This window comes from Dermacentor andersoni, chromosome 4, assembly GCF_023375885.2.
Source record: "Dermacentor andersoni chromosome 4, qqDerAnde1_hic_scaffold, whole genome shotgun sequence".
NCBI lineage: Eukaryota > Metazoa > Arthropoda > Arachnida > Ixodida > Ixodidae > Dermacentor > Dermacentor andersoni.
Genome location: NC_092817.1, coordinates 106920016 through 106944884, shown reverse-complemented (window position 1 = coordinate 106944884; position 24869 = coordinate 106920016). Strand labels below are relative to the sequence as shown.

Genomic DNA, 24869 nt, shown 5'->3' with positions numbered 1-24869 from the left:
ACTCCTTGATTACGTAATGCCTCTATGACTGCTGGTACCTCAACTGAATCAAAGGCATTTTCGTAATCTATGAAAGCCATATAGAGAGGCTGATTGTTCTCTGCAGATTTCTCGATTACCTGATTGATGACGTGAATTAAATCCATTGTAGAGTATCCCTTCCTGAAGCCAATCTGTTCTCCTGGTTGGCTGAAGTTAAGTGTTGCCCTTATTCTATTGGAAATCATCTAAGTGAATATTTTATACAATACTGGAAGTAAGCTAATGGGTCTAACTTTTCAATTCTTTAACGTCTCCGTTTTTGTGGATTAGCATAATGTTGGCATTTCTCGAGTTCTCTGAAACCCTTGAAGTCGTGAGACATTTCGTATAAAGAAACGCAAGCTTTTCAAGCACGATGTCTCCTCCATCTTTCAAATCGACTCTTATTCCATCTTCTCTGCCGCCTTTCCCCGATTCATGTCTTGCAATGCCTTCTAGTTCTAATGCCAATGTCATTCATGTCTTCTACCTTCATCGCTAGTTATAGAAGGAGCCTCTCTAACCTGTTCATTACTACTTCGAATGGAGGTATCGCGGCTGCTTGGGGTACTGAACAGGTCAGTATAAAATTCTTCCGCTGCTTTTACTACATCTTCGAAATTGCTAGTGTTATCACCCTGCTTATCCTTCAGTACATTACATCTTGGCTTGTCCTATGACAAGTTTCCTTTTCGCTGACTTCATGCTGCGTCCATCTTTTACTGCTTCCTCAGCCTTTCTTACGTTATAATTTCGAATATCCCTTACTTTCTCCTTGGTGATCAGGTTCGACAATTCCTCGAATTCGACCTGATCTCTTGAATTGGATACTTTAATCCTTTGTCGTTTCTTTGTGATGTATTTCGTTACTTAGGAGAGCTTACCTACTGGTTGCCTTGGTGCCTTACCTCCTACTTCAATTGCTGCTTCTGAAGCTAGTATAGTTACGGTTTCGTTCATTACCTCTATGTCATCTTCACCCCTCTGTTCTAAGGCTGAATATTTGTTTGAAAGTACCAGCTTAAATTGGTCTGCTTTTACCCTTACGACGTCTAGGTTGGCCTGTTTCTTCTTGGAACAATTTTGCTCTTTCCTTCTTCATATTGAGGTAAATCCTGACCTCACTAACCTATCTATGATCGCGGAATTTTACCCCGCCTAACACTTCTACATCCTGCACTATGCTGGCATTGGCATAAAGTATGAAATCTATTTCTTTTCTTGATTCACTATTAAGACTTTTCCAGGTCCACTTTCCGCTGCGCTACGCTTTCTGAAGAAGGTGTTCATTATTTTCAGCTCATTCCTTTCCACGAATTCTACCGACATCTCTCCTCTGGCGTTCCTAGAATCGACACCATAGTTGCCAATTTCTTGTTCACCAGCCTGCATTCCCCTCACTTTTGCATTGAAGTCGCGCATGACTACAGTATATTGAGTTTGCCCTTTTCTCATCCCTAATTCAACATCTTCGTAAAACTGTTCTACTTCATTACCATCGTGACGGGAGGTTGGAGCGTAGGCTTGTACTACCTTTGTTCTATACCCCTTATTTAGCTTTATTACGATAACTGCTACCATCTCATTAAAGCTGCAAAATTCGTCGATGTTACCTGCAATGTCCTTATGGATTAGGAATCCTAACACGTATTTCTTCTTATTTGGTACACCTCTATAGCAGAGGACGTGGCCGTTAGTCAGCGCTGTATGATTCTCACCAGTTCTTCTAACTTCACTAAGGTCAATCATATCCCAAACAATGCCTGGTAGTTCCTCAAAGAGTCCTGCTCAGCTAGCTTGACTCGTGAGCGTTCGTGTACTGTAAGTTGCCAAGGTCAGTTTCCATTGGCCGCCTGTGCGGGTCCAGAGTCCGCATCGAGAATCCTTAACTTAACAAAAATGAGCCAATGCCTCATCGGTCTACGCCGTGCGGGGACGAGCTCTGGACACCGTAAGGAGGACTCGCAGTCACGTGTATCACGGTCCACGGATCGCAATTAGTGATTTGTTTCGCAGGAACACGCGCGCAATGACGATGGTACAAGGCGCTACTATAAAAGCTGTTGGTTCCGCACGCGACGTATCGAAGGTAAAAAAATAAAAAAAAGTCTAAGCGTCGCACTTCGTGGAGCGAAAGCCTGCGCATTTGCTTACGCCGTGTCACGCCACGAGGGCGATCCTTCGAATCTCCTCCGGCGAAACGGTCAGAATCGCGCAGTGGCTGTTTTCGTGTTTACCTGCAAACACTCGACGCGCTTTGGCGCATTGTTATCCGCATGGCAACAGCCGGCCGCCCCTTTTCTGCACGCGTGAAATGAGAAACGCCGGGCTCGGGCTACGTTGAGAAACCGTATGTGCAACACTCTGCACTAACGTGCGGGGCTCTTATGTATACACCTTGATTGTGTTTCGAACTTAGCGGCAGTCACGTTGCTGTGTGCTATCGCAGTATACGCACACAAAGCACGTGCATCCGGTTTTGCACGTACCGATTGCGCTATGTGAAACTTGCGGCGAACGACGTCAGATTTTCATACATCTTTTTCAGTCGGAAATTACGATGGGCTGTCAGGGAAATGTGTCAGTTACATTATTTTATCCCAAGGTGCTGCAGATCGAGTACACTGAAAGTCAAGGTGGTATAGGATTTCTTGTTTTCTTTATAGTGAGTCTTCGTAATTACAGAATTAAATGTGGATCAAGCGTAAAATTTTTCTTAATAAAAAGATAGAACAATAAGATCAAAGCAACCGCGCAAATTAATTATTCGTTCACTTCCTGTCATCATACCTTGCTGGTGAAGCAGCTCACTGACACGGACACAGAGAAGACACACAAGACGACACTCGCTGCGTGTCTTCACTGTGTCCGTGTCAGTGCGCTGCTTCACCAGCAAGGTATGATGATCAATCCCCAACTAGCCCAACTTTCCACATTACTGCACTTCCTGTCAATCCTTTACCGATAGTAATATCGGTAAAGGAGTCATGTGTAGCAATGTATATTCTTCACAATGTTTAGTTAAAAGCGGAGTTTGGAAAGATGTTTCAGCTTAATGCCCCTCGTTCTTCTTTTTCTTGCTACAACTGAACTGAACTGGCAGAAACAAGTGGCTTACGCAAACGTGCGCGCCGTGACCGGCGGGGGCATAACTGGATCGCGTTTGGTCGAGTTAAGCGCTCAAATTAAACAGTTTTAACCCGTGTTCGCTTTCTAACCTATTCACTGACCTCTCAAACCCGCCTCGCATCGGATTGAGCTGGGAGAATGACGACATTAACGGTGCGTCCTTTCAAGAAGACTGCTGTTATGCATACAGCGTATCACATTAGCAAGTGAGCAAATAGATTACTTTTTCGTTTTCTTGCGGACCTCAATCTTGACGACATGCGACAATGTGAACACATGTTTTGCCTTGCAGTTCATATGAATTTTGGCCTTGTTTGAATTTTCTCAGTTTGTTTTCTAACCGTTAGGTGACGTGGTTGAAGGGCTATATCTGTTTTTTTTTTTTTTCGATAACGTTGAGTTGAGTCAGCGCTCTGTCCTGTCGTTTGATACCCTTAGTCTGCTTTTTTTGCGTGGTTTTACTTCGTCCCACCCTGTTTCTTTGATGTTTCCGATGCGTACTTTCAGCAAACGGCTTCATGGTGGGGGAAAGCCACGTGTGGAAAACAGGCGTCAAAAGAATAACGCAAACACCGTATATGAACGTGGACGGTCGCACAAAGGTTTCGAAAAAGAACTAAACCACAGATGCACAAAAAAAGGACTACCTGTGCATGCTCTGGCGAAGGCACGGTCGCCAAACCGTCAGCCACGTACACACGTACAGGCGTACAGCCACGGACAGAAAACAGCTCGCTGCTGACAATTTCCCCGCGGTTCCCCGTGTTTCCGCATTTTCTACGCATTTTCCGCATTCAAGTTTCCGCATTTTCCGCATTCAAAGCCTGAATGCTTTTACCATCTAGCTCAGTTTTTCGTCGCTCTATAGTTAGCCGCAGTTTTTTTAACCACCGCGTCTATGCGTTCCACGTTTCCTAGAGCTGGAATACGGATTAAACGCTATACCCGAGGCGTAGGTACTTTTCCATGTTCAAGAACGCTCAAAAAACAAAGAAACAAGAAAGGTCCAGAAAGAAAATGCTGAGTAAGAGAGCAGGGACGAAGTTACCCTACAAATTATGGCACAGGCAACCGCAGCGACACCAAACAATGATTATTCAGTGTGCAAACGGCTCAGTATAATGCCAATAAAAGCGGCAAATGTACAGGAAATTACTAAAAAGTTACCTGCAAGAAAGGGGCGATTTACGATGTAGCGGCATCATCATGATGCCAACGATGCACCGGACAAACAGGCAGGGGACCTAAAGAACAGGACCAGAGAACGCGCAGCTTCTTTACCTGGCCCTCCCGCCGGCCATCCCGCTTTTCATTGATGCCGTTTTCTCGTTGCACTGTGCAATTTCAAGACGTCAACATTTTTAGAATATAAACAAGCTGACGGGCGAAATTTGAGAACCCATGGTCATTGACGGGAGCGGGCAATCATGCATCGGTGCACTGTCAATTCTACTGACTGAAAAAAAAAAGTTGACCTGTGCAAACCAAGCCGGTCAGGTTAAGAAACACTGTCAGCGTTACAAGCAAAAATGGTGCAGCATTGGACATTGTGTGTCGAAACGAATATTAAACTATCCCCTGCAGTGTGTCGTGTTGGTCCTTTCTTGCTGTCCCGTGCAAGTGTTCTCACTGGAGACCTTTCTTTGCAATGTGCATCCACCGACCCCGCGCAGCGACCATTTCTAAGAGCACGCGCATTTTTGATTAAAAAGAAAATCTACTCCCATAGTTAAGCCCAGCATTCTGCTCGCCAGAGTGGCTCAGCAGTTGTTAAGAACGGCCAGCTGCAGTGCAAGTTTGCCAGCCATTTACGCCAGTGGTGGCAACCTCATCTTGGAACGCCGCCGCCAACCTCTAGCCACGGCATGACTAAGTCGACTTTGTGTCGGGAACAATACGCACGTCCTCCACTCTCCGTCGCTTCAACTAGGATGCGTTTGACGAAGCAGGCTTTGTGCTGAAACCTCCACCGTTACGCTCTAGCCTCGTCGCCGTTGTGGCGGAATGAGTTCGGCGGGCCAACTATTGTTACCGAACTCCCCAACGCGGACCTGATCTGTTACGGGTGGGGGAGTTGCCGCGGGAACGTCGTCGTAGGCTCCTTCCCACGCGCCGACCAAGGCGCAAGACAATGTGCTACGCGGCCGCGCTACCCGGGTTGGCTCCGAGTTCTACGAAGCCCCTCTGCTCGGGTGTGGGGTTGGGTATTTGCGGAGGGGCTTCGTAGAACTCGGAGCCGACCCGGGTAGCGCGGCCGGGTAGCACCCGGGTAGTGGGAAGCCGTGCTGACTAGTTCGCACCCTCGTAACCAGCAGCAACTGGTGCGGTGGGCCCGGGAGACAGCAAGAGCCGCAGGAGCCCTGGACTAAGGGCGCCTCCCGCACAAGCAGAAAGGCACCTGCTTGTCCTTTCTTCTTTAAAATGTTTCTCCTCCTCCTCCTCCTCCTCCTCCTCCTCCTACGAAGCCCCTCTGACGTCGGCTCCGGGCCATGCACCTGTGTGTGTGCGTGTGTGCGCGCGCGTGTGTGTAAGCCGTGCCGGGGAGAGGCGTGTTTACAATGACTGGACGAACGTTTCCGTCGCCTTGGAGTCAAGGGGGTACCAAGTGCTTATAAGCAGCGATTGTCGGCTGCTAAAGTGTGCTCGTCGTCGTGCTCTGTGCTCGAGATGTGCTCGTGAGCTGTGTGCTCGTTTGCTGTATGCTTAGTCTTGCGGGCTCCATTTGGGAGTCACGCTAGACTGTCGATGTATGTCTTGTTTAAACTGTAAATAATGTAAATAAATCCTGCTCGCCTAAGTCCCGCCGAAGAGTCAAGTTCATCCCTACGACTACGACTGCAAAATCTTACACAGTGCGACTACAGACGGCGCGACCGCAGGTTCGACTCCCAATGCGGCAGTTGCGTCGTCATGGAGCGGTGGCGCACCGACGAAAGCCATAAGCGAGGGCCCGCTTGCTGAGTTTTCGGCGCAGCTTTAAACAAAAAATGTCGCAGTTTCGCCTGGCGAAGCATCCATTGCGATAACAAATTAGTAGACAACTATACGGAGTAAGGATAGTAGTTTTGTCGGCCGTATAAACTCGTAAACATTCTTGAATTAGGAAGGAACAGCGCCAACGAAGACGATCACAGGTGGGGAGAACGACACAGGACAAGCGCCTTGGCGCTTGTCCTGTGTTGTTCTCCTCACCTGTGATCGTCTTCGTTGGCGCTGTTCCTTCCTAATTCAAGTATGCACCATCTAGCCCAAATGAATGTTGTCCTGAACTATCGTAAACATTCGCTTACTAACTAAATTCACTAGCATTGTGTCACGCGGGCACCGGCAAACAGAAACACATTTCACTCAATGACCGCGGACACTGGCTGCCAAAATGCTGGCATGAGGAAAAGAAGCGGCAGCAGCGAGCGAATTGACCTTCGTGCTGCCTCTCGCTTCAACGCGAACTAAGCGGGGAGAACACAGCGTGTACGAAGCTGTGAGCCTTCGGCGCACCTAGACTCTGTTCTCATTCCAGGCCGCTTTCAAGATAGGGCCCGTGCGGCCGCGCTCAGCCGCGTCATACGCAGCCGACGCCGTAGTAGAACGCGAAGCCCTCCCCCTCCGGTGTATTGCGCGCGGTGGAAGACGGTGTACTTCCTCCCCGCCTTCCTCCCTTGCACGCGCGAGATCAAGCCACCATTATCGGCTCACCCTGGCACGCTTTCACTCGCACGCTTTCACTCGCACGCTTTCACTCGCACGCTTTCACTCGCACGTACAGCATAGGGCGCGCGGCCATGGTGTTATCGCACTTTGACTTTATACGGAACATCACGACGACGACGACGACGCCTACGATGGCGGCAGGAGTGCGCCTGTAGTGACCATATAATTGCTATAGCAATAAAACCAAAATGGCCGAACTTGCTCCGAAGTGCTTCATCGTGGTATTTTTGTTCCGTTTGGTCAGGCATTGTCTTGAGACGCCCATCATCATCATCATCATCATCATCATCATCATCATCATCATCATCATCATCATCCTAGTTACGCCCACTGCAGGGCAAAGGCCTCTCCTATACTTCTCCAACTGCCCCGGTCATGTACTAATCATGGCCATGTTGTTCCTGCAAACTTCTTAATCTCATCCGCCCACCTAACTTTCTGCCGCCCCCTACTACGCTTCCCTTCCCTTGGAATCCAGTCCGTAACCCTTAATGACCATCGGTTATCTTCCCTCCTCATTACATGTCCGGCCCATGCCCATTTCTTTTTCTTGATTTCAACTAAGATGTCATTTACCCGCGTTTGTTCCCTCACCCAATCTGCTCTTTTCTTATCCCTTAACGTTACACCCATCATTCTTCTTTCCATAGTTCGTTGCGTCGTCCTCAATATCATATAACATACATACAATATTAAAACTTTACTGAACAGGTGTGGCATCTGCTATGACAGTGCCGCATGTCTGCGATGTGCCAGTCACTTTGTCCGCGATAGTGTACCTTTCAAGCGTTTAGATTTCCGTTGCTTCACAGGCGAGCCAGGAGGAACACTGTCACTCACCGGATGGCGTCGAGGTCGACCACCTGGCACGAAAGAAGCTCATCTTCGCCAGCGTCCTCTGCCTAGTCTTCATGATCCTCGAAATCGTAGGTGGGTATAGGCGCGGACGGTTGGAGGAGGGAATGCGAGAGTAAGAGGAAAGTGAGACGAGTGAGTGAATGGGTCAATCAACATAGTTTTAGAGTGTCGTTATGGCACCGCCACGATTCGGCATCACTCAGACGAAAACCTTTTGCCATTCGCAAATAGTGTCCATTGAAATAGCCTACGAAGTTGAGCATGCAGGTTGCAGCATGCAGAAAGCTGCAGATGGCCAGCACTTTTCGTTTGCAACAGATCACAATTATATAGATTACCTTCTTTCAGTGCATGAGAAACTGCGGATACCCGCGCTTCGTGACCCGCGTTTTGTACTTATTAAAAACTTAAATAAAAGTGGCGTCGCGTGCATTAAACACACGATAAAGCACGCTTTTCAGCAAAATTTACTATAGAAAAAGAAAGGACGATGCGGAGAATAACTTTCGAAATTTCACACTGCTTCAGCATGCGGGATAAACTGCCTTGCCTTGCGAATGCTTAGCTGTATAAGCAAACGCTGGTACTCTTCGCTCCGCCTATAGCTGTTAGAACATCTTTTAAGCGGCAATCTTTACTCTCGGATAACCGTTGCCATGTTGTGCTTGCCGCAGGCGGCCTTCTGGCCAACAGCTTGGCCGTGGCGACCGACGCGGCGCACCTGCTCACAGACTTCGCCAGCTTCATGATCAGCCTGTTCTCCATCTGGCTGGCGCACCGGCCGCCCACCAAGCGCATGAGCTTCGGCTGGTACCGAGCGGGTGCGTATTTCTCGCAAAAAATTTGTTTGTTTGTCTGTTTACAATTCTGTCTTTGTGATAGTGTGACCTTCAACGGGCTGGTTGTAGTCCGCATGCTGTTCACGAAAAAAAAAAAATGAGGGGCGTTTAAGCTTCGCCTTTAAGAGTGGAACGCGATAACATTCAAAGATCCCTGACTGCTTCTCGCGCTTCCCGGTAAATGCAGCTTATGTAACCGTAATGGTTACCGGGAAACGCTAGCGGCGAACGCTATGCACGGAGGCGAGCTTTCTGGTAGAAACGCGGCCTCTTGCGTGGGCCGATCCCGGAGGTTGTGCACAGCCGCGCCGGAAAATATTAAATTTTCAGGTTTCTGTTGTTGCTTCGTACTTTTAAGTCGGAGAAGATTTAACATAAAAGGTATGCGCTGTCGGTGTTTTGTTTCATGTCATTTGTTTGTGGGCTGTCATTCTCAAATTTACGAGGAATAACTTTGTAACTTTGTAGACAAGGTATGAGCAACTCTAACCTGCATATACCGCATGTCATACAGCAAGGCGTGGCATACACATATACCTAAATATATTCGAAAATTTTCGCCCACGGACAACTCCACCAACACCGGATCTTCTACGGCACTGGGTCCTTAATGCTGTAACGTTAAAAGTAACCCACCCTTCAGAAGCCCGAAGCTACAAAGAATCAGAAAGGCCGACGCGTTTCTCGGACAGAAAGCTTTGCAGATGAATCAAAATCCGTCCTGCTCCGAGGTGATCGAGCCCGCCACTATAGTGTCTTTTGGTGCGGTTGCTCTACCATCTAAACTAACTAGCAGGCTAGCAGATAGCAGTAGGCGGTCAAATCGATCGAGAGATTGAAGCGCGAACACACTATAGCAAATCTGTACTCTCAAAGTGAACCGAAGAGCTGTTCCACAGAACCCATTTCTTTTTATTTTTCCCCGTTAACTTTTCATTGCTATCGGACAGAGTAGGTACACAGCATAAGCATAGTCTCATGAAAAAAAAGAAAAACACGTTTTGGAATGGTTTGTTCAACGTGAAAAAGAAAGGAAAGCCGGTGTGCTTCTCTATGCAAAAATAAATAAATGAATAAATAAATAAATAAAATTTCACTGGCAAACAAAGCGGTAAAAGCGGGAGAAATGCGTGAGCATTATGTTTCACCTCTTTGAGATGTCGGATGAATTGGCTTAAACCACGTTCACCACATTAGAGAATGCTGTTCAGGAGCTCACTCGACACACTTCCTGCCTCTTCGAGGCCCAAAGTGCAACTGACGATGGGCCTGAGCAGACTACCGTCACTTGCGCCACACACGCACTCACTCACTCACTCGCGCACACTTACTCACGCGCACACTTACTCACGCGCACACTTACTCACGCGCGCACTTACTCACGCGCGCACTTACTCACGCGCGCACTTACTCACGCGCGCACGTACTCACGCGCGCACGTACTCACGCGCGCACTCACTCACGCGCGCACTCACTCACGCGCGCACTCACTCACGTACTCACGCTCGCACTCACTCACTCACTCACTCACGCTCGCACTCACTCACTCACTCACTCACGCGCGCACTCACTCACTCACTCACTCACTCACGCGCGCACTCAATCACTCACGCGTGCAACCCGCCGTGATTGCTCAGTGGCTATGGTGTTAGGCTGCTGAGCACAAGGTCGCGGGATCAAATCCCAGCCACGGCGGCCGCATTTCGATGGGGGCGAAATGCGAAAACACCCGTGTACTTAGATTTAAGTGCACGTTAAAGTACCCCAGGTGGTCTAAATTTCCGGAGTCCACTAAGGCGTGCCTCATAATCTGAGAGTGGTTTTGGCACGTAAAATCCCATAATTAAATTTTTAATTTAATCGCGCGCGCGCACGCTCACTCAAGCGCGCGCGCATTCGCTCACTCACGCGCACATTCGCTCACTCACTCACTCACTCACTCACTCACTCACTCACTCACTCACTCACTCACTCACTCACTCACTCACTCACTCACTCACTCACTCACTCAAATATAATTCTTGTACCACATGACAAGCTTCCCTTCACGCACATACTTTTTAACCCTTCGACACTCCTAATGCTAACGCTACAATAGAAGGAAAGAAATGTGTTTGAATATTGGAATCCACTGGGACGAAATGAAGGTAAACGCATTATCGGACGCCCTGGTAGGCTGTCATCTACGAGTATGACGTCCTCCGTTAGTTAAGGAGATCTTTGCTGAGCTATTTCTGAGGTGTTCTTGTCGACTCAATAATTTTTACAACTTGAGTCGCGCAGGTGCATCCCTTACCCCTCTCGATTTATTATTTTTTTCCTACCTAACGGGACGTGTCCTTTCTCTTTTGTGACAAAAATAAACCACGGACAAGGCAGCGTCCTCGCGTTGTTTAATTTTCTTTAGTCGATACATGCGTGGTTCACGTTTTCCGCGAGGTATTAGCTGCTAGTGAGAGCTTGTTCAGTTCTTCCCCTTTGAAATAGCTGCTTGCAGCGCTCTGAAGTCTGTGGAGAGGAGAGCATGGGGAGACCGTGAAAAGCTTCTCTTGTTGCCGCCTCCTCTCCGCGCAGAGGTGATCGGTGCGGTGACGTCAGTGCTCCTTATCTGGGTGGTGACCGGGGTACTCGTCTACATGGCCGTGCAGCGGATAGTCCTGCAGGAGTACGAGATCAACGCCACCATTATGCTCATCACTGCCGGCATCGGAATACTCGTCAACATCATGTAAGTCGGCGCGAGGCCTGTGCCCGTGCAAAAGCGTTTAACAACCGCAATTCCAACTATTTCGGTGTGCAGCATATGCATATAGTCTGACGCTTGAGGTACGAAGTATGACAACAGCATATCGCCGGCAATCCAAACCTTAATAAAGGCAGGGCACATAACATGCAGATAGGAATGTGAAATGAATGTCAAGGCTGAGAAAGGAATGGTGCTTTGACAGCACATTCTTTCTCTCGTCAGCGCCTAAATGCACTCAGTGATGAAAACCAAAACATGTTATGGCTTCCCGTGCCTTCAGCCATCATTTATTGTTCCGTAGTATCGAATATAATTGTGTGTATGTACCCCTGTCATGAACTATTCGTGTCCCGATTCCTTTGTGCATGTCTTGGCCACAGGCCGAAGGTGTACGCAGTAATACACATGTACCAACGAGCTCGAGATATTCTGTAAGCTGTTGAAGAGGTTGTCACTGTACCACTTGTCACTCAGCGGAAAAAGAAAGAAGAGTAAAGGCGCCATGTGACGCACACCATACTAAGAATTTGAGCTATTATCAGGATGAAAACTGACAGTTGTCGCAAAGATAACCCACAGAATGTAATATGCTTATTACAAAGAGAATAAAAAAGATAATTATAGAAAATAATTTTTTTTGTTTAAGGCAATATCTATATTTTCGCTCCTGCGATGCACAGCTGTCCTAGCTTTTCCTATATAGAATAACATTCGAAGCACAACTTCGTGGTCCGTTACTTCAAAAGGCGCTTCATTGACTGAGTGAGGCGAGCTGGCTTTTCTAAAAAGAAAGAAAAAAACTACATGGATGCCGAAGTCAGCTGCACTCCCGTATCCACTTGTGGCGGCTACCACTGATCTCTCCGGCAACGTCAAGGCCGCGTGCTTTTTTTAACGCGACCACAGAAAAGTACACAGGCATGCCGCCTACCTGACAGACTCGGAGTGCAAATGAAATGCAAACAGTCGAGAGCACGCAAATGGCACAACCTGCGTCGCCTGCCAGTCACGGTTCGTTGCACACGAGGTGGAAAGAACGCGCGGTATATTTATATTTTCTTTGCACCTTGCACCGCTCGGCAGTTTGTTTTCAGCCGCCGCAGCGTGTTCTCTGCCGCCGCTGGCGTTCTTTCGCCATAACCACAGGCGACCTTGTGGTGTGTGTACCCGCCGTGTGGGTTCAGTGGTTATGACGTAATGCTGCTGAGCGCGAAGTTGAGGGTTCGACTCCAGGTCGTGGCTGCCCCACTATGCACTGTCGGGACGTTAAGACCCAATTAACTTTTTTTTTATCGGGTTGGGCGTCTCTAGAAGATAACTTGCGGCCATCTTAGGTGGTAGCCATATTTCGCCGGGTACACTGTGGGAAATGGCGGAACCAATGGCCGAGATCGCACGCAACCTGTTCCTCTCGCGTGTTTGCCGTCTCAGCGATCGCTTGTCATGGCCATGTCGTCGGCTGCGCCTCGTCATCGCAGCCACAGTCCCTGCGCGCGCGGTCGTGAGGACAGATGATGATGATGAAGCCGAGATTGAGTGCGTTTGCTATAAACGCGGGTTAGAGAGCAAATTTTAGGCTACGGCACTTTCGAAGATAGCCTTAGTCTTGAGTGCCTGCTGGAAACCATATTGAGCAGGCTATAGCAGTATAGCTGTTTGCAGCCGGTTGCAAAATAGTCCAGAGGAGGGCATGCTTGTTTCAGCTCTGCGGTGTAAACGGTATGCACCTGAAGCGTGCCAAAAAGTGTCCTGACTTCTTTTCTATAGCGAGATAACTAAAAGCCCGTGAACCAAACGTCGTTCTCTTCAACCCATCGAGGTTTCTTTTCTTCTCCCGTCAGTGATACATCGTAACAACATGACGCAGAGGTTCTGTAGATAGCACGGCGGCTTAACTATACAACGTTTGAAAGCGCGCCAGTGACCTCATTAAACGGCAAACCACGATGGAACGTATTTCGGCACACTTTCGACGCGGTGGCATCACCTTATGTATAGGCGCGCGCATTACCTAGGCTTTTCGGTGACCGCGTTCTCTATCCTGGCCGAAATTCGGTAACCGTTCGGCTACCGATCAACGCGTGCACACTGTATACGGCACGTATTTTTGGATCAATAACAGCGCGGCCGTCGCACGGCCCGAACTGGACGTGCCGACGCCATAGGACGCTGAAATTACGTTGTAAATACGCTCCATGTGGTTATACAGCCCCTGCAGGGGCCAATTGATCTTTCGCCTTCTCGACGCAGCATGGGCGTGGCGCTGCAAGTGGGCGGCGTGCCGCACGGCCACTCGCACGGCACGCACCACGCGACCGACGACGTCGACGACGACGCTCACCTGAAGGACCGCGCCAACGGCGTGGCCGTCATCGAGAACGGCGGCTCGCGTCCTGGCTCGGTCGGCACCGCGGGCCGCGGCTCGGGCAACATCAACGTCCGCGCGGCGCTCATCCACGTCATCGGCGACTTCCTGCAGAGTCTGGGCGTCTTCGTCGCCGCGCTCATCATCTTCTTCAGGGTGAGTGCACCGCGTGGGGCGCCCGTGACAAGGCGTGCTCGATGAGCACGTAGAAATTTTAAGACGTCAGCGGCACACACGAAAGCGCGCGCACACACACGCAGCTTTGATTGAGGCACCAATTTCTGTTCTATAAAGTCATAGACGTTATTTTTTCTTCTCGTTTCACGAAGGAGAATGTGTGGTTGTCCGGTTGATTTGGGTCAAGGTAGTATATTGTCGGCGTATATACAAGTTGAAGTAAAATTAGAGATCGTGAAATGTTACGCCTAAGTAGTATACCAAACGAGCAGGCCGAATGTGCCCACCCTGAATGTGTCGCCCATTCAGTATTTTGTGAATGGCAATGTCATAATGCCAAGGAGAAAGGCGCTTCTTTCAGCGTGTGATCGAAGCGAGGTGAAACGAAGCGAACGCGTGTTGCTCGCGTTGGGCATTGTATTCTATCTCCTCTGTTTCGGAGCTTAGCTCGCGCAGAATTTTGCCTTCATGTTCTCTAACTCATCGCAAAATGGTTGGGTGGACAAAGTTTACCAGCATTTATGCCCCTAATAATGAATCGCAGTGATCGACTCGGAGCAGCGTATTCATTATTTCGCTCTGCCAACTACTGCAGGATACTCAAAATATTTGTCGGGAATTAGTACTACGCAGGCAACAACTTCCTAACTTTAACTCCTGCGTGCTGCGCGATTAATTAAGCATAAACACTATGCATATTCATGGAAGGTATCAACGTGTAGGCTTGGAGTATGACAGATTAGTGAATGTATGTCACACAACGTGGAAATCGACGCATGATGAGGCATGGAAACAAAGAAATGCTCTCAAAACTAAAGCATACCGAGACATTGAGACTATAACGTATTGTTTATCGGCCACCAAACTATTGGTTTCTGGCGCTATTACTACTTTGCTACTTTGTTTTGCTACCTTGCTTTGTAGACTTTGCTATTAGTCTACAAATGTGTCATTTTCAGCTTCTAACGACAAACACGAAATGCTGTTTTCTTTATCTGTGTTTGTTTGCGCGGGGAAGTCGCACTATTTCATTTCGTTGAGCATCTGGATCTCTGTTCGGTATCTCTGTTATTTGCAGTATGACGCAACGTGAAAATTACGATCCGCCGAACGAACTCGTAGCAGCGAACGCTGGAAAACCAAAGGACCCAGAACAGTGACTCAGACGAAACACGCGCTGGGTGTAATGCGTTCTTCCTCTGTCTCCTTCATTCGTGCTATGCCTCGGAAAACCACACGTACAGTCCTGGCCGCTGTTAATGGGACCATTCTTGCGCGGTTCTCACTTAGTTTGCGCTCTAGCTGCAAGTACTGACCGAAATTATGTCAGTGCACTGCACAGGGGCGGAGAAAGGTGCCGGTGCCTCCAACCATAAGTCACCTGCTGCATAGCCGGGGCCAATCGACACGAGTGTGTTCCCGTTAACAGTGGTCCACGCGGTACGTCGAAATCGCCCGATTCGTCGTGCATATCTGGTCGTATTATACCAACGAGATAACCACCAAGCTTCCAGAGAAAGGTTTTCAATTGCTTCCGACAATTCGAAAGAGCCCCTCTTTCCGACGGGTTGCCCGGCGTGGTGTCAGGATTAGGGGCTCAATCCCATCGCTCGTCGCGGCAATCCCCGCAGCAACTCCCCCACCCGTAGCAGATCAGGTCCGCGTTGGGGAGTTCGGTAACAATAGTTGGCCCGCCGAACTCATTCCGTCACAACGGCGACGAGGCTAGAGCGTAACGGTGGCGGTTTCAGCACAAAGCCTGCTTCGTCAAACGCATCCTAGCTGAAGCGACGTAGAGTGGAAGACGTGCGTATTGTTCCCGACACAAAGTCAACTTAGTCACGCCGTGGCTAGAGGTTGGCGGCGGCGTTCCAAGATGAGGTTGCCACCGCTGGCGTAAATGGCTGGCAAACTTGCACTGCAGCTGGCCGTTCTTCACAGTGGATGCGTTTACCCCTCTTACCTTGGATATATCGTACCAGCCAGCTAAGCGTTGAATGTGCTTGTGCAGCCCGACTACCGCATTGCGGACCCGCTGTGCACGTTCCTGTTCTCGGTGCTGGTGCTGTTGTCGACGATGGCGATCCTGCGCGAAGCCCTGACCGTGCTCATGGAAGGCAAGCCGAGCGGCATCGACTTCCGCCAGGTGCTCACGCTGCTCGCCCAGCAGCCCGGAGTGCACATGGTGCACAACCTGCGCATCTGGGCCCTGTCCATGGACAAGATCGCGCTCTCCGCGCACATCGTCATCCGTGAGTATATCTATTCTCGATTTGGTGGGTCACGATGTCGCCATGCTGATAGCGTTCGCTGCGTACGTGTAGATATAACGAAGAGCCAAGCAGAGGAAGCAAGAGCACTTCCGTAAAAAAATATGCGCGTGTCGTTTTAGTACTTATTCCACCAGGTTATGCCTAAAAGGCGCGGGTAGAACAAAATATAAGCTTTTTAATCAAGATCAAGTAACCTGTCACGGGGGGCTCACCGTCTATACCACGTTCATCCACTCGACACGAGGTCGGGGGATGCACTCCTGGCCACGGCGACTGCATTCCGATAGGGGCGGAATACATAAGACGCACGTGATGAGGTTTTCTGGGTGCTTTAAGAAAACCCACAGCTGATGGAAGCTAATTCAGAGCCCTCCTCTACGGCGTATGTTAAGATCCCCTGGTAGTCAAGATTAATCCGGAGTCCCCACTCCCTACGCGTGCCTCGTAATCAAATCGTGGTTTTGGCACGTAACACCTCAGAATTCGATTCAATTTCACTACGGTGTCTCATTGGGATACTGCTTTTGGACGTTAAACGTCAGTTATTTTCAGTAATGATTAAAACAAAAGCTCTGTTAACAACATATAAGTGAACATAGTTGTTTTCGTTATTACAGGTTACAAAATCATGAACTTATCACTAAACTCAAATGTAATGCCCAGTTGTCATCAGGCATAGACACCACGTTGCGCGCACATGCGCAGGCGTCACCTACGATTTGGGCTCTTTTCAGCATCCGCTGCAGCATAGCTGACTGCGCCTCTATTTGTATTTACTTGCGCATTTTCCTGTTCCTCCCTGATTGACCTGCACAACTTCCACCATTTCGTAAATAAGTAAAACAAACCTGTCAATCTTTCATTATTCTTCAGATTGGCATAGTTTTCCTCAGAACGCACGCTGTGTGCCTCTGTTGCACCTCTTTTCCGTTTCCACCTGTGCAGGGCCGAACGAAGACGCCATGCAAGTGCTGAAGTCGTGCTCTCGCATGATCCGCTCCAATTACGACATCTTCGAGCTGACACTGCAGATCGAGGAGTATCACGAGGTCATGGACGATTGCGCCAAGTGCAACGACCTCCGGAACTGAAGCGTTCATACTCTCGCCCAAAATCCGGGCGTTCTTCGCCAATACCTCTTTTGCGGGTAGCGATCAAAGAGATGCGCCGGCGACGCTGGACGGTTACGGTAGTGCACCGCTTCTAAAAGTGCCATCTTCGAGCACGGATTGAAAAAGTGCGGACCAGAAGAATGTTCACAAAGTTCAGTGTGGCTTATGCAATGTGTTTAGGAGTTTTATCTTACTTTTTTTTTATCGCAACGTTGTTGGATAATTCATCGCTGTTCGAGTTTCAACCTGGCCTCGACACTGCCGCGGGTGGCAGAGCTAGCGAATAAGTTAAGACTGTTGGTACTTATTTCAGGATTGGGACATAGTAACTAACGCTAAAAGCGCAGAACCTGAACGAAAAGTGGACGGGCGGCCATGCTGCACGTAGTGTTTCGTGCGCTTCTTGTGTATATACGGTTTTGCCGCGAAGCTAGTTTCAGAGGGCACAGCATGTAGCTTTGTCCTTTCTTGGGCTGTTCAGGCCAGTCATGTCACAAGGCAAGGAGGGGAGTTCGGAGGTCGCTGTGCCTTACCACGTGCGTTTCGAACACTGCTTTGCTGCAGTCAGTAGCCCTTCAGTGCTATCAAAAGTTATTCACGACGTGCGAGGCATTTGTGTGGCCTGATCTGTCTGCGCCAGTCATCTGAATCGTGTTGGCGTACGATAAAACGAAGCTGTGTTTCAATGTGATAGATGTTGCGGCTTGAACTTACTCGTTACAAAAATAAAATCGTGGTGCACCTAGAAAAGTTCTATATACCCACAGGATTTGCTGCAGACACTGTGTTAAACTTGACGAAACATATTCTGCCTATAGTAATGGCAGTCCGCTCGGTGGTTAGTGAACGGTATAAAAGCCTAGAATAAAAAGACACAAACATTTCGTCAGGCTTTTTTTTTCTCTTGTTTATACAGCTGTGCGCTCATTGCGATATCCTGAAAGTAGAAGCCTTCCCTGCATTTCTCAGTATTCGTCATAAGCTGTGGGCTGCTGTACTGTGCTGCTGAATAAGAGACGGCAGTTCCAGTCACGTGACCAGCTCTGCAGTGAACTTTCCTTGGTCATTGGAATTAGGACGCAATGGTTATCCTAGTAAAACTTGAGCACTCCTTGAATTAGCTTTCTATCTCCGAAATGCAAAAAAAAAAAAAGATTATTTTATCGATTAACAATACATGCCTAGCTTGAGCCATAACGTCGTAGTCAGTGTCAGTAAGTCGCTGTTCCAGTCTCACGGTACACTGAGGCTCTGGTTGAAGACTGATGCCGTGCGTAAGTCCTGTCAGAATAGTTACTGCTGTCATAGTCATATAGGTTGCTTGTAATTTCCCGTGCGTAAAATTCCGATCCACGACCCCTGCGGCCTAGCTTGGTTTTAGCTCCGTACGACTACAGCCTTGTACCCCTTGTGAAGGCTTACGGCGTTGCGGGCATGAGATCAACTCTCTGAAGTCTCGAGACGATCCCTATCACAATTCGTTTCGTGTTTTCGCGCCGGCTTTGAAGTGTGGGCATTCGTTTACCGTTTAGCAGTGACTTGTATTCTTTTTTGTAGCGTCATATTTGCCGTGACTACTTAGAATTTCAAGTTCGCGAAGATGCACCATTGCCACAGGAAAGCAACAAAAACGAACGCTTCGATGTGCGACGATCGGTTGTGATTGCTAAGGCTGTGAACTGTGATTACGCTCCGAAGTTTACTGTTCACTTGTTACTGCACTGCAAACTGTGTTGAATCAATGCAAGAATGTCTCGCGTCCCTGTGTTGCGAGCGCGTGCATCCTCCTGTACATATTCGCCGTGTTTACATTATGTGTCTATGTATATAAATTGATATAAAGGTTCTTTTTTTTTATCACTGTCTGCGTCATTGTCATGAACTCGCACCGTTTAGCCCTGTTCAAACTTAACTGCACCACTGAAATGGTACTTTCATGCAAGGTTAAACGTTCGGCAATTTGGTTGACATTCGCTTTTGCTTACAGCGGAACAGGAACAAGATGCGGAAAGCGGACATGTAGCGCGTGTTCAAAATTCCAACTTGCGACTACCTGATGTGTCGTGATGCCGAAGCTTTTCCATAGTAACGCAATTGATACATCCAGCGAGCAAACCGTTGCTTGTGGTAAGCCATTATTGTATTGCGCCATGCCTAAAGAAACACATCCATAGTTACGTACAGCACGTTTCTGGGCTATAGTTGGTGCATGATTAATTACCATAATAGTGGCGCAGCGGATGACGAGGTACTACAGAAGTCGAATGGACAAAAGTGCGCCTGTCCCTATTGCTTTCGTAGTCCCTAGTCTTTTGGTGCGCCACAATTCTGGTAATTAAACATATCTATGTAGAGGCAGAAGGTGAAGAGCAGCGTGTAGACTAGATAAACAGCAAGGCTTGCACTTGTTTTCATATGTTCGTTTAATGCGATAACCATCATTCAGCGGCCTTACCCACTTTGCGGTGTGTTTGCATCTATAACGTCTCTCACCCAGCGACCCAGGTTGTCTACTAGCTTCGGCCACAAGGTGTGTTCCGGTCGCTGTCGTGCCGATCGGACATGGACAACTGGGTTTGTGCCCGAATAGACAACTTCGGCACAGCGTATGTCATATTAGCACGTGCTCATGCATTCTTGGCCAATCATTAGGAAAGGATGTGCCAATGTGACGCAAGGGGCATGTAGCTTTAAATATATTAACGCAATAGCGCCCCACCCACAACAGACACCTTCACGTCGAGCGCGGCGGCTTGATGGAGAGCCGTAGCAGCGAAGTTGCAGCCAGGTTACTGGAAGATAGTGGTTGTTTCTGTGGAATTTCAACTCGGGGTGGCAGTGATCACAAGATATACGGCGTCGTGGTTTCATTCGGCATTGTGGTTGGCTGCGAGATTGCCACTCCGTGTCTCTGCGATGGCAGTAGGCCGTTTCTCGGCATCGTTTAGATGCTAATCGCATTAAGGTCGACATTAATCGTGAGACGGGCCCTGCGGGAATGGTTTAGCTAATTAATGCTCGAGTCTTCGCAGAGGACTCTGAAGTGTGAAGAAGTTTGTACAAAGCTCTCCGCCAGCTGCTCCGTTCGTTGCGCTGGCTTAGACGCGAACGCGACTCGCCTGAAAAGGCAGTCGAACTAATGTCCTGCCGAGTCAAGCTTCGTTGAGCAGCACAGGGGGGTGATGTTGAAGCTTGTTACTAACCCGAGCAGTAACCGCGCTGCGCGGCGCCTGTGGCGAATGTGCTCAGCTTTCCACACCAACAATACGGTGAACCTCTCTGCGCAGCAATGGTAGTGGTGGTAATGTTGGTGGGGATGATGGTTATTGATGGTGGTGATGATGGTAATAGCTTAGAACACTCTTATAAGAACGAATGGATGGGCCTAACGCGTTTGTTTTCTTTCTCTCTCTTTTTTTTTCTTTTTCTTCTTTCCTTCATCCGCCCGCCATTGCCACTCAGAGCGATGGTGGGCGGATGTCGAACATCCTTTTTTGCCCGATGGCCTCACGTAACACGCGATCTTAGGTGAGTAGGCACATGGCTGTAAACCCTCGCATGCTACGTAATGGCCTTAAGGTTGCAAGATTCGAGATCAGACCTCGCTATAAATAACCGAGACAGGAAGTTGCGCTAGATCTAGTAGCCATAAATGCCGCAGTTAGTGGACGGATTGATAGCCGTCACCGCAGCATAATTCGTAGAGCAACGCACGCGTAATGCGGAGGTTGTGGGTTCAGCTCCCATCCGCGACAAGTTATCTTTTCGTCCGTTTTCATTTCCGCTTTTCTTCATTATTTTCCCCATTTCAATTTCAACTACAGTTAATTTCCCCGATGCTTACCTTGGCTTCATTGTCTGTTGGCTTTACGTGGTCATATTCAGAGCCTAGTACTTTATAGAAGCTGACCGGACTTTCTTCGTACGCGTTCTTCAAGCTGTCGTTTGACTGCAGTTGAATTATGTCTAATTAAAGGGAATCTGGCAGTGCATCCCCATTGCAGCTGAATAGACTTTGGAACATGTGTATTTCGTACTTCTGGCGTCAAGGTAAGAGGGCCGCTAACAAAATTGTGCGTGCACATTGCCGAGTATTCTTGCCACAAAGAGGAAATGAAATGGCGTGTTAGTCTCCCCACTAACCCTTGAACAGCAGCGGAAACATTCTCTTCCAATTCTGTTCGCTGCTGCTTCGAAGGAAAGACAAGAAAAGCAGTTTTGTTCTGAAGCAATTTATGCCCCTTGAACAGGTCATCAAGGACGTGCGCCTCTCCTTGAACCTTCAAATTCAGCTTACTCATGCTGTTCGCTAAGTCGACGCAAACAGGCAATTTCGAAAGCCACTCGTGACTGGACAGTATAGTGACTAGCGGTGATCGTCCTGTGCAAGGAACTCTTTATCTCGTCCCCAAGAAACGAGACGAAACGTTTGCGCAGCTCAGCATGCATCGAAGTGCTGTGTGATACGCCATGTCAACGAACTCGGATTATGTCGCCTTTAGAAACTTGCGGAACTACAACGCGGATCGAGCCCATAAGACTTCATAACATTAGCTGCCCAAACAACGTGTTTCAAAACACAAGACATGGCTACGTATTTCCCACGCAAGGCCTACTCGCAAAGCAAGAACGCTCATGCGCCGTGAATTGGGTGCACGCCAAAGGACCCTAGGCTGCCAAAATTAATTCGGTAGTACCCCTCTATACGGTGTGTCTCATCCACGTCGTGGATTTTGCAAGTAAAATCACAGATAAATTTTTTTTCGGTCCTCGCGTGTTCTTTTTTCTTGTTGTTTCACATCAATATATATAGCTCTCTCGGCCTACGCTATGAAGCGCCAGGAAGTTAGAGCGAATTATCATCTCCAACCACAAACACAGCACTTCGCATTTCTTCTTCCATAACTCAGTGCCTATTAACTATGCCGCATAGCTTTACCCGCCGCGGTTGCTCAGTGGCTATGGTGTTAGGCCGCTGAGCACGAGGTCGCGGGATCGAATCCCGGCTACGGCGGCCGCATTTCAGATGGGGGCGAAATGCGAAAACACCTGTGTACTTAGGTTTAGGTGCACGTTAAAGAACCCCAGATGGTCAAAATTTCCGGAGTCCTCCACTACGGCGTGCCTCATAATCAGAAAGTGGTTTTGGCACGTAAAACCCCATAATATTTTTTCTATGCCGCATAGCTTTAGCAGTTTCGCCATTTTCGCAGGCGCGCACTTAAGGGGAGTTTGCCTCGTTAAACAGCTCTCGTGAAACGCATCTAAAGATTCCGAATGGAATGGTTAGAGGAACCAGCGCTACGAGACTGGCTGATGGAAGTTCCAGGGGATGCCAGACGAGCCAAGGGCCGCTATTTCAACGCAGAACTTCGTGCAAACCTCGGGAAATTCAGTCGCGCACGCTGCTACGAAGAGACATATTACGAGCTGCTTAAACATTTTCCTCCAGTAGGCAAATAGCACCGCAGGAACCACAGAATAAGTCTCAGACGTCATCCGCTGCTAAAGAAGGCGCCTCGCCATGTTTGTATGCGCCCCTCTGCGACTGCGATGTCGGACCACCTGAGCGCTGAACGATAAATGCTGACAGTGTTCTCGCAAGCAGCGCTATGGACGGGGGTACGGAAAGTATACAAAGGACAGGACGGGCGCTGAACGTTTTTGTACTTTTCGCCCTCGTCCATTGCGCTGCTTTAAGAACACTGTCAAATTGAGACAACTCGCCCCAAATCAAGGTATTGTTGATAAACCTTGCTTCAGTTACACGCTGCCTTTTCCACGATCGGTACGAAGGTCTACAGGGTCAGTGATGGCTACGAGCATAAACTGTGTAGCCGCGCCAGCGAACGATTAACACAAAGGACGCGAGACCTTACCAAGATGAAACAAGTGACATCATTTCTGTAATTTTAATCACTACCCAGTAGCTCAACTTGTTTTCTGGCCAGTGATTGCAGGCATCTTTATTTCTTTTTTTTTTTTTAGTTTTGTTTCGCGACATGTCCCCGCACTTCACAGTCACGCAAGAAAGCGCTTATTAATATTATTTAGGTTTATCTTCTAATCCATTATGGGCGAAAAGAAACATACTTTTCTGTCCAGTGTAATATTCTTTTACCGTGTTTTACATAATTACAATATAACAGATCTTGAACCTGATTCTGATTGTTTTGTGCACCTAGCAGGCTTTTAGCGGTCCTTGGTTGCTCGTATCGCGGGCTTTCGAGTTTCTTGGATTCCCGACTTGCTTTTATTTATTAATGCGAAAGCATTACATGCCCCGAAGAAAACGAGCAACAGCGCTGGGTGACGCTACGTGACTGAGACAGGCGAAGCGCCTCGTCTCTCTCAGTCCCGCCGCGTTGTCCAGCGCTGTTACTCGCTTTCTTCAGGACACGCACCAAGCAGCCCCAGTTATCGCGTTATTACATGCCCCATTACGGCGTTGCAGTCGGCGGTGTGACGGAACGATCTTACCGAAAAAATTGCCGGCGAGAAGGAGTAAAACCACATAGAAGAATACGTGAAATTTCTCAGGGATGTTCCCGCAGCAAACAAAGTGATCTAACGTCTTATAGAAGAATATTAGGTAAATTTCGGTCTGGGTGGGGATCGAACTCGGGCCTCCGGGATGCGAGACGAGCACTCATCCCCGACGCCACGGTGGCTGGTTGAATAAGATGCGTGCTTAGTGTGTGTGTCATTGCGCCCGTCACGTTGCAGTCATCTGGCTGACTAAACGTGTGGCCTAGAGCGTGCGTCGTTGGGCACGTGACGGCGCAGCCAATGCGCGCATGAAAGGTGGCGCCACGTCATGAGTGCATAAAATGAGTGCCTAAAATTAAAAAAAAGCATTGATCTTTCGTTGAATGCCGCTGAGCTGTACTTCGGAGTTATGCATGAGCCCAACTTAGCGCGTTATTACTTGTCCCATTAGGCGAAAACCCGGCGTTGCAGTCGGCGGCGTGACCGAATGATGGTACCAAAATCGCCGCTCGCGGGCATGCGACCGTGTCGAGACACTTGCCACGTTTTCATTTGGCTTTACCGAGGCGCAGTTAAAACGCAGGAGGATGTTGGCGCGGACAAGGAACGCGCAGAAAAAAAAAAGTCAGCAAAGCGACTATGATCTTTCGCAGTCCCACACGTAAGCAATCTTAAGTGTCTCCGCCGACTTTTTTTTTATTTTTATTTCTAGTTGGTAACACTGGACGCCGTGACTGAAACCAGCGAATCTGAGCGCCACGCTCCGCACGCGATGGTAGCATGAGGCTCCTGATTCGTCGGGGCTGACTCGGACGAAGTGGTGTCGTGGCGTTATTTTGTAAGTGCAGTGAAGCCGACCCGCCGGAAGAAGTGCAAGAGCGCAAGGTCTTGTGGAGAAGCCCGGCTATCGTAAACGAAGGGCCAGCAGAAGCTTTGCCGGAAAAAAAACAGCCCTCCTATATGGGCCGGCCGTCATCGGATGACCCACCGCCGGCCTCGGGCCAGTCAACAGGCCTCCGCGGGCCAGGTCCGACCCGCGGGCCACCCCTGCTCTAGCGCGACCTCATCAAAATTTGGCCCGAGCAAATTTAAACTTTTTCTCACTATTTGTAATTAATATTATTTTTTATCTCGATTATACAGTCCATT

General features: G+C 48.7%; 1 protein-coding gene across 3 annotated transcripts in view; it reads left to right on the top strand.

The window, feature by feature from the left end:
- Positions 1-19086, top strand: part of LOC126536574 (proton-coupled zinc antiporter SLC30A2-like) — a 99642-nt gene extending 80556 nt beyond the window's left edge. For all 3 annotated transcript variants that reach the window (XM_050183594.3, XM_055074103.2, XM_055074102.2), the window contains 6 exons: positions 7674-7791; positions 8394-8540; positions 11133-11286; positions 13555-13825; positions 15858-16098; positions 17065-19086. In XM_050183594.3, coding sequence (XP_050039551.2) covers positions 7674-7791; positions 8394-8540; positions 11133-11286; positions 13555-13825; positions 15858-16098; positions 17065-17210 — 1077 coding nt within the window. In that variant the 3' untranslated portion in view covers positions 17211-19086. The remainder of the gene's footprint in view (positions 1-7673; positions 7792-8393; positions 8541-11132; positions 11287-13554; positions 13826-15857; positions 16099-17064) is intronic.
- Positions 19087-24869: the final 5783 nt, after the last annotated feature.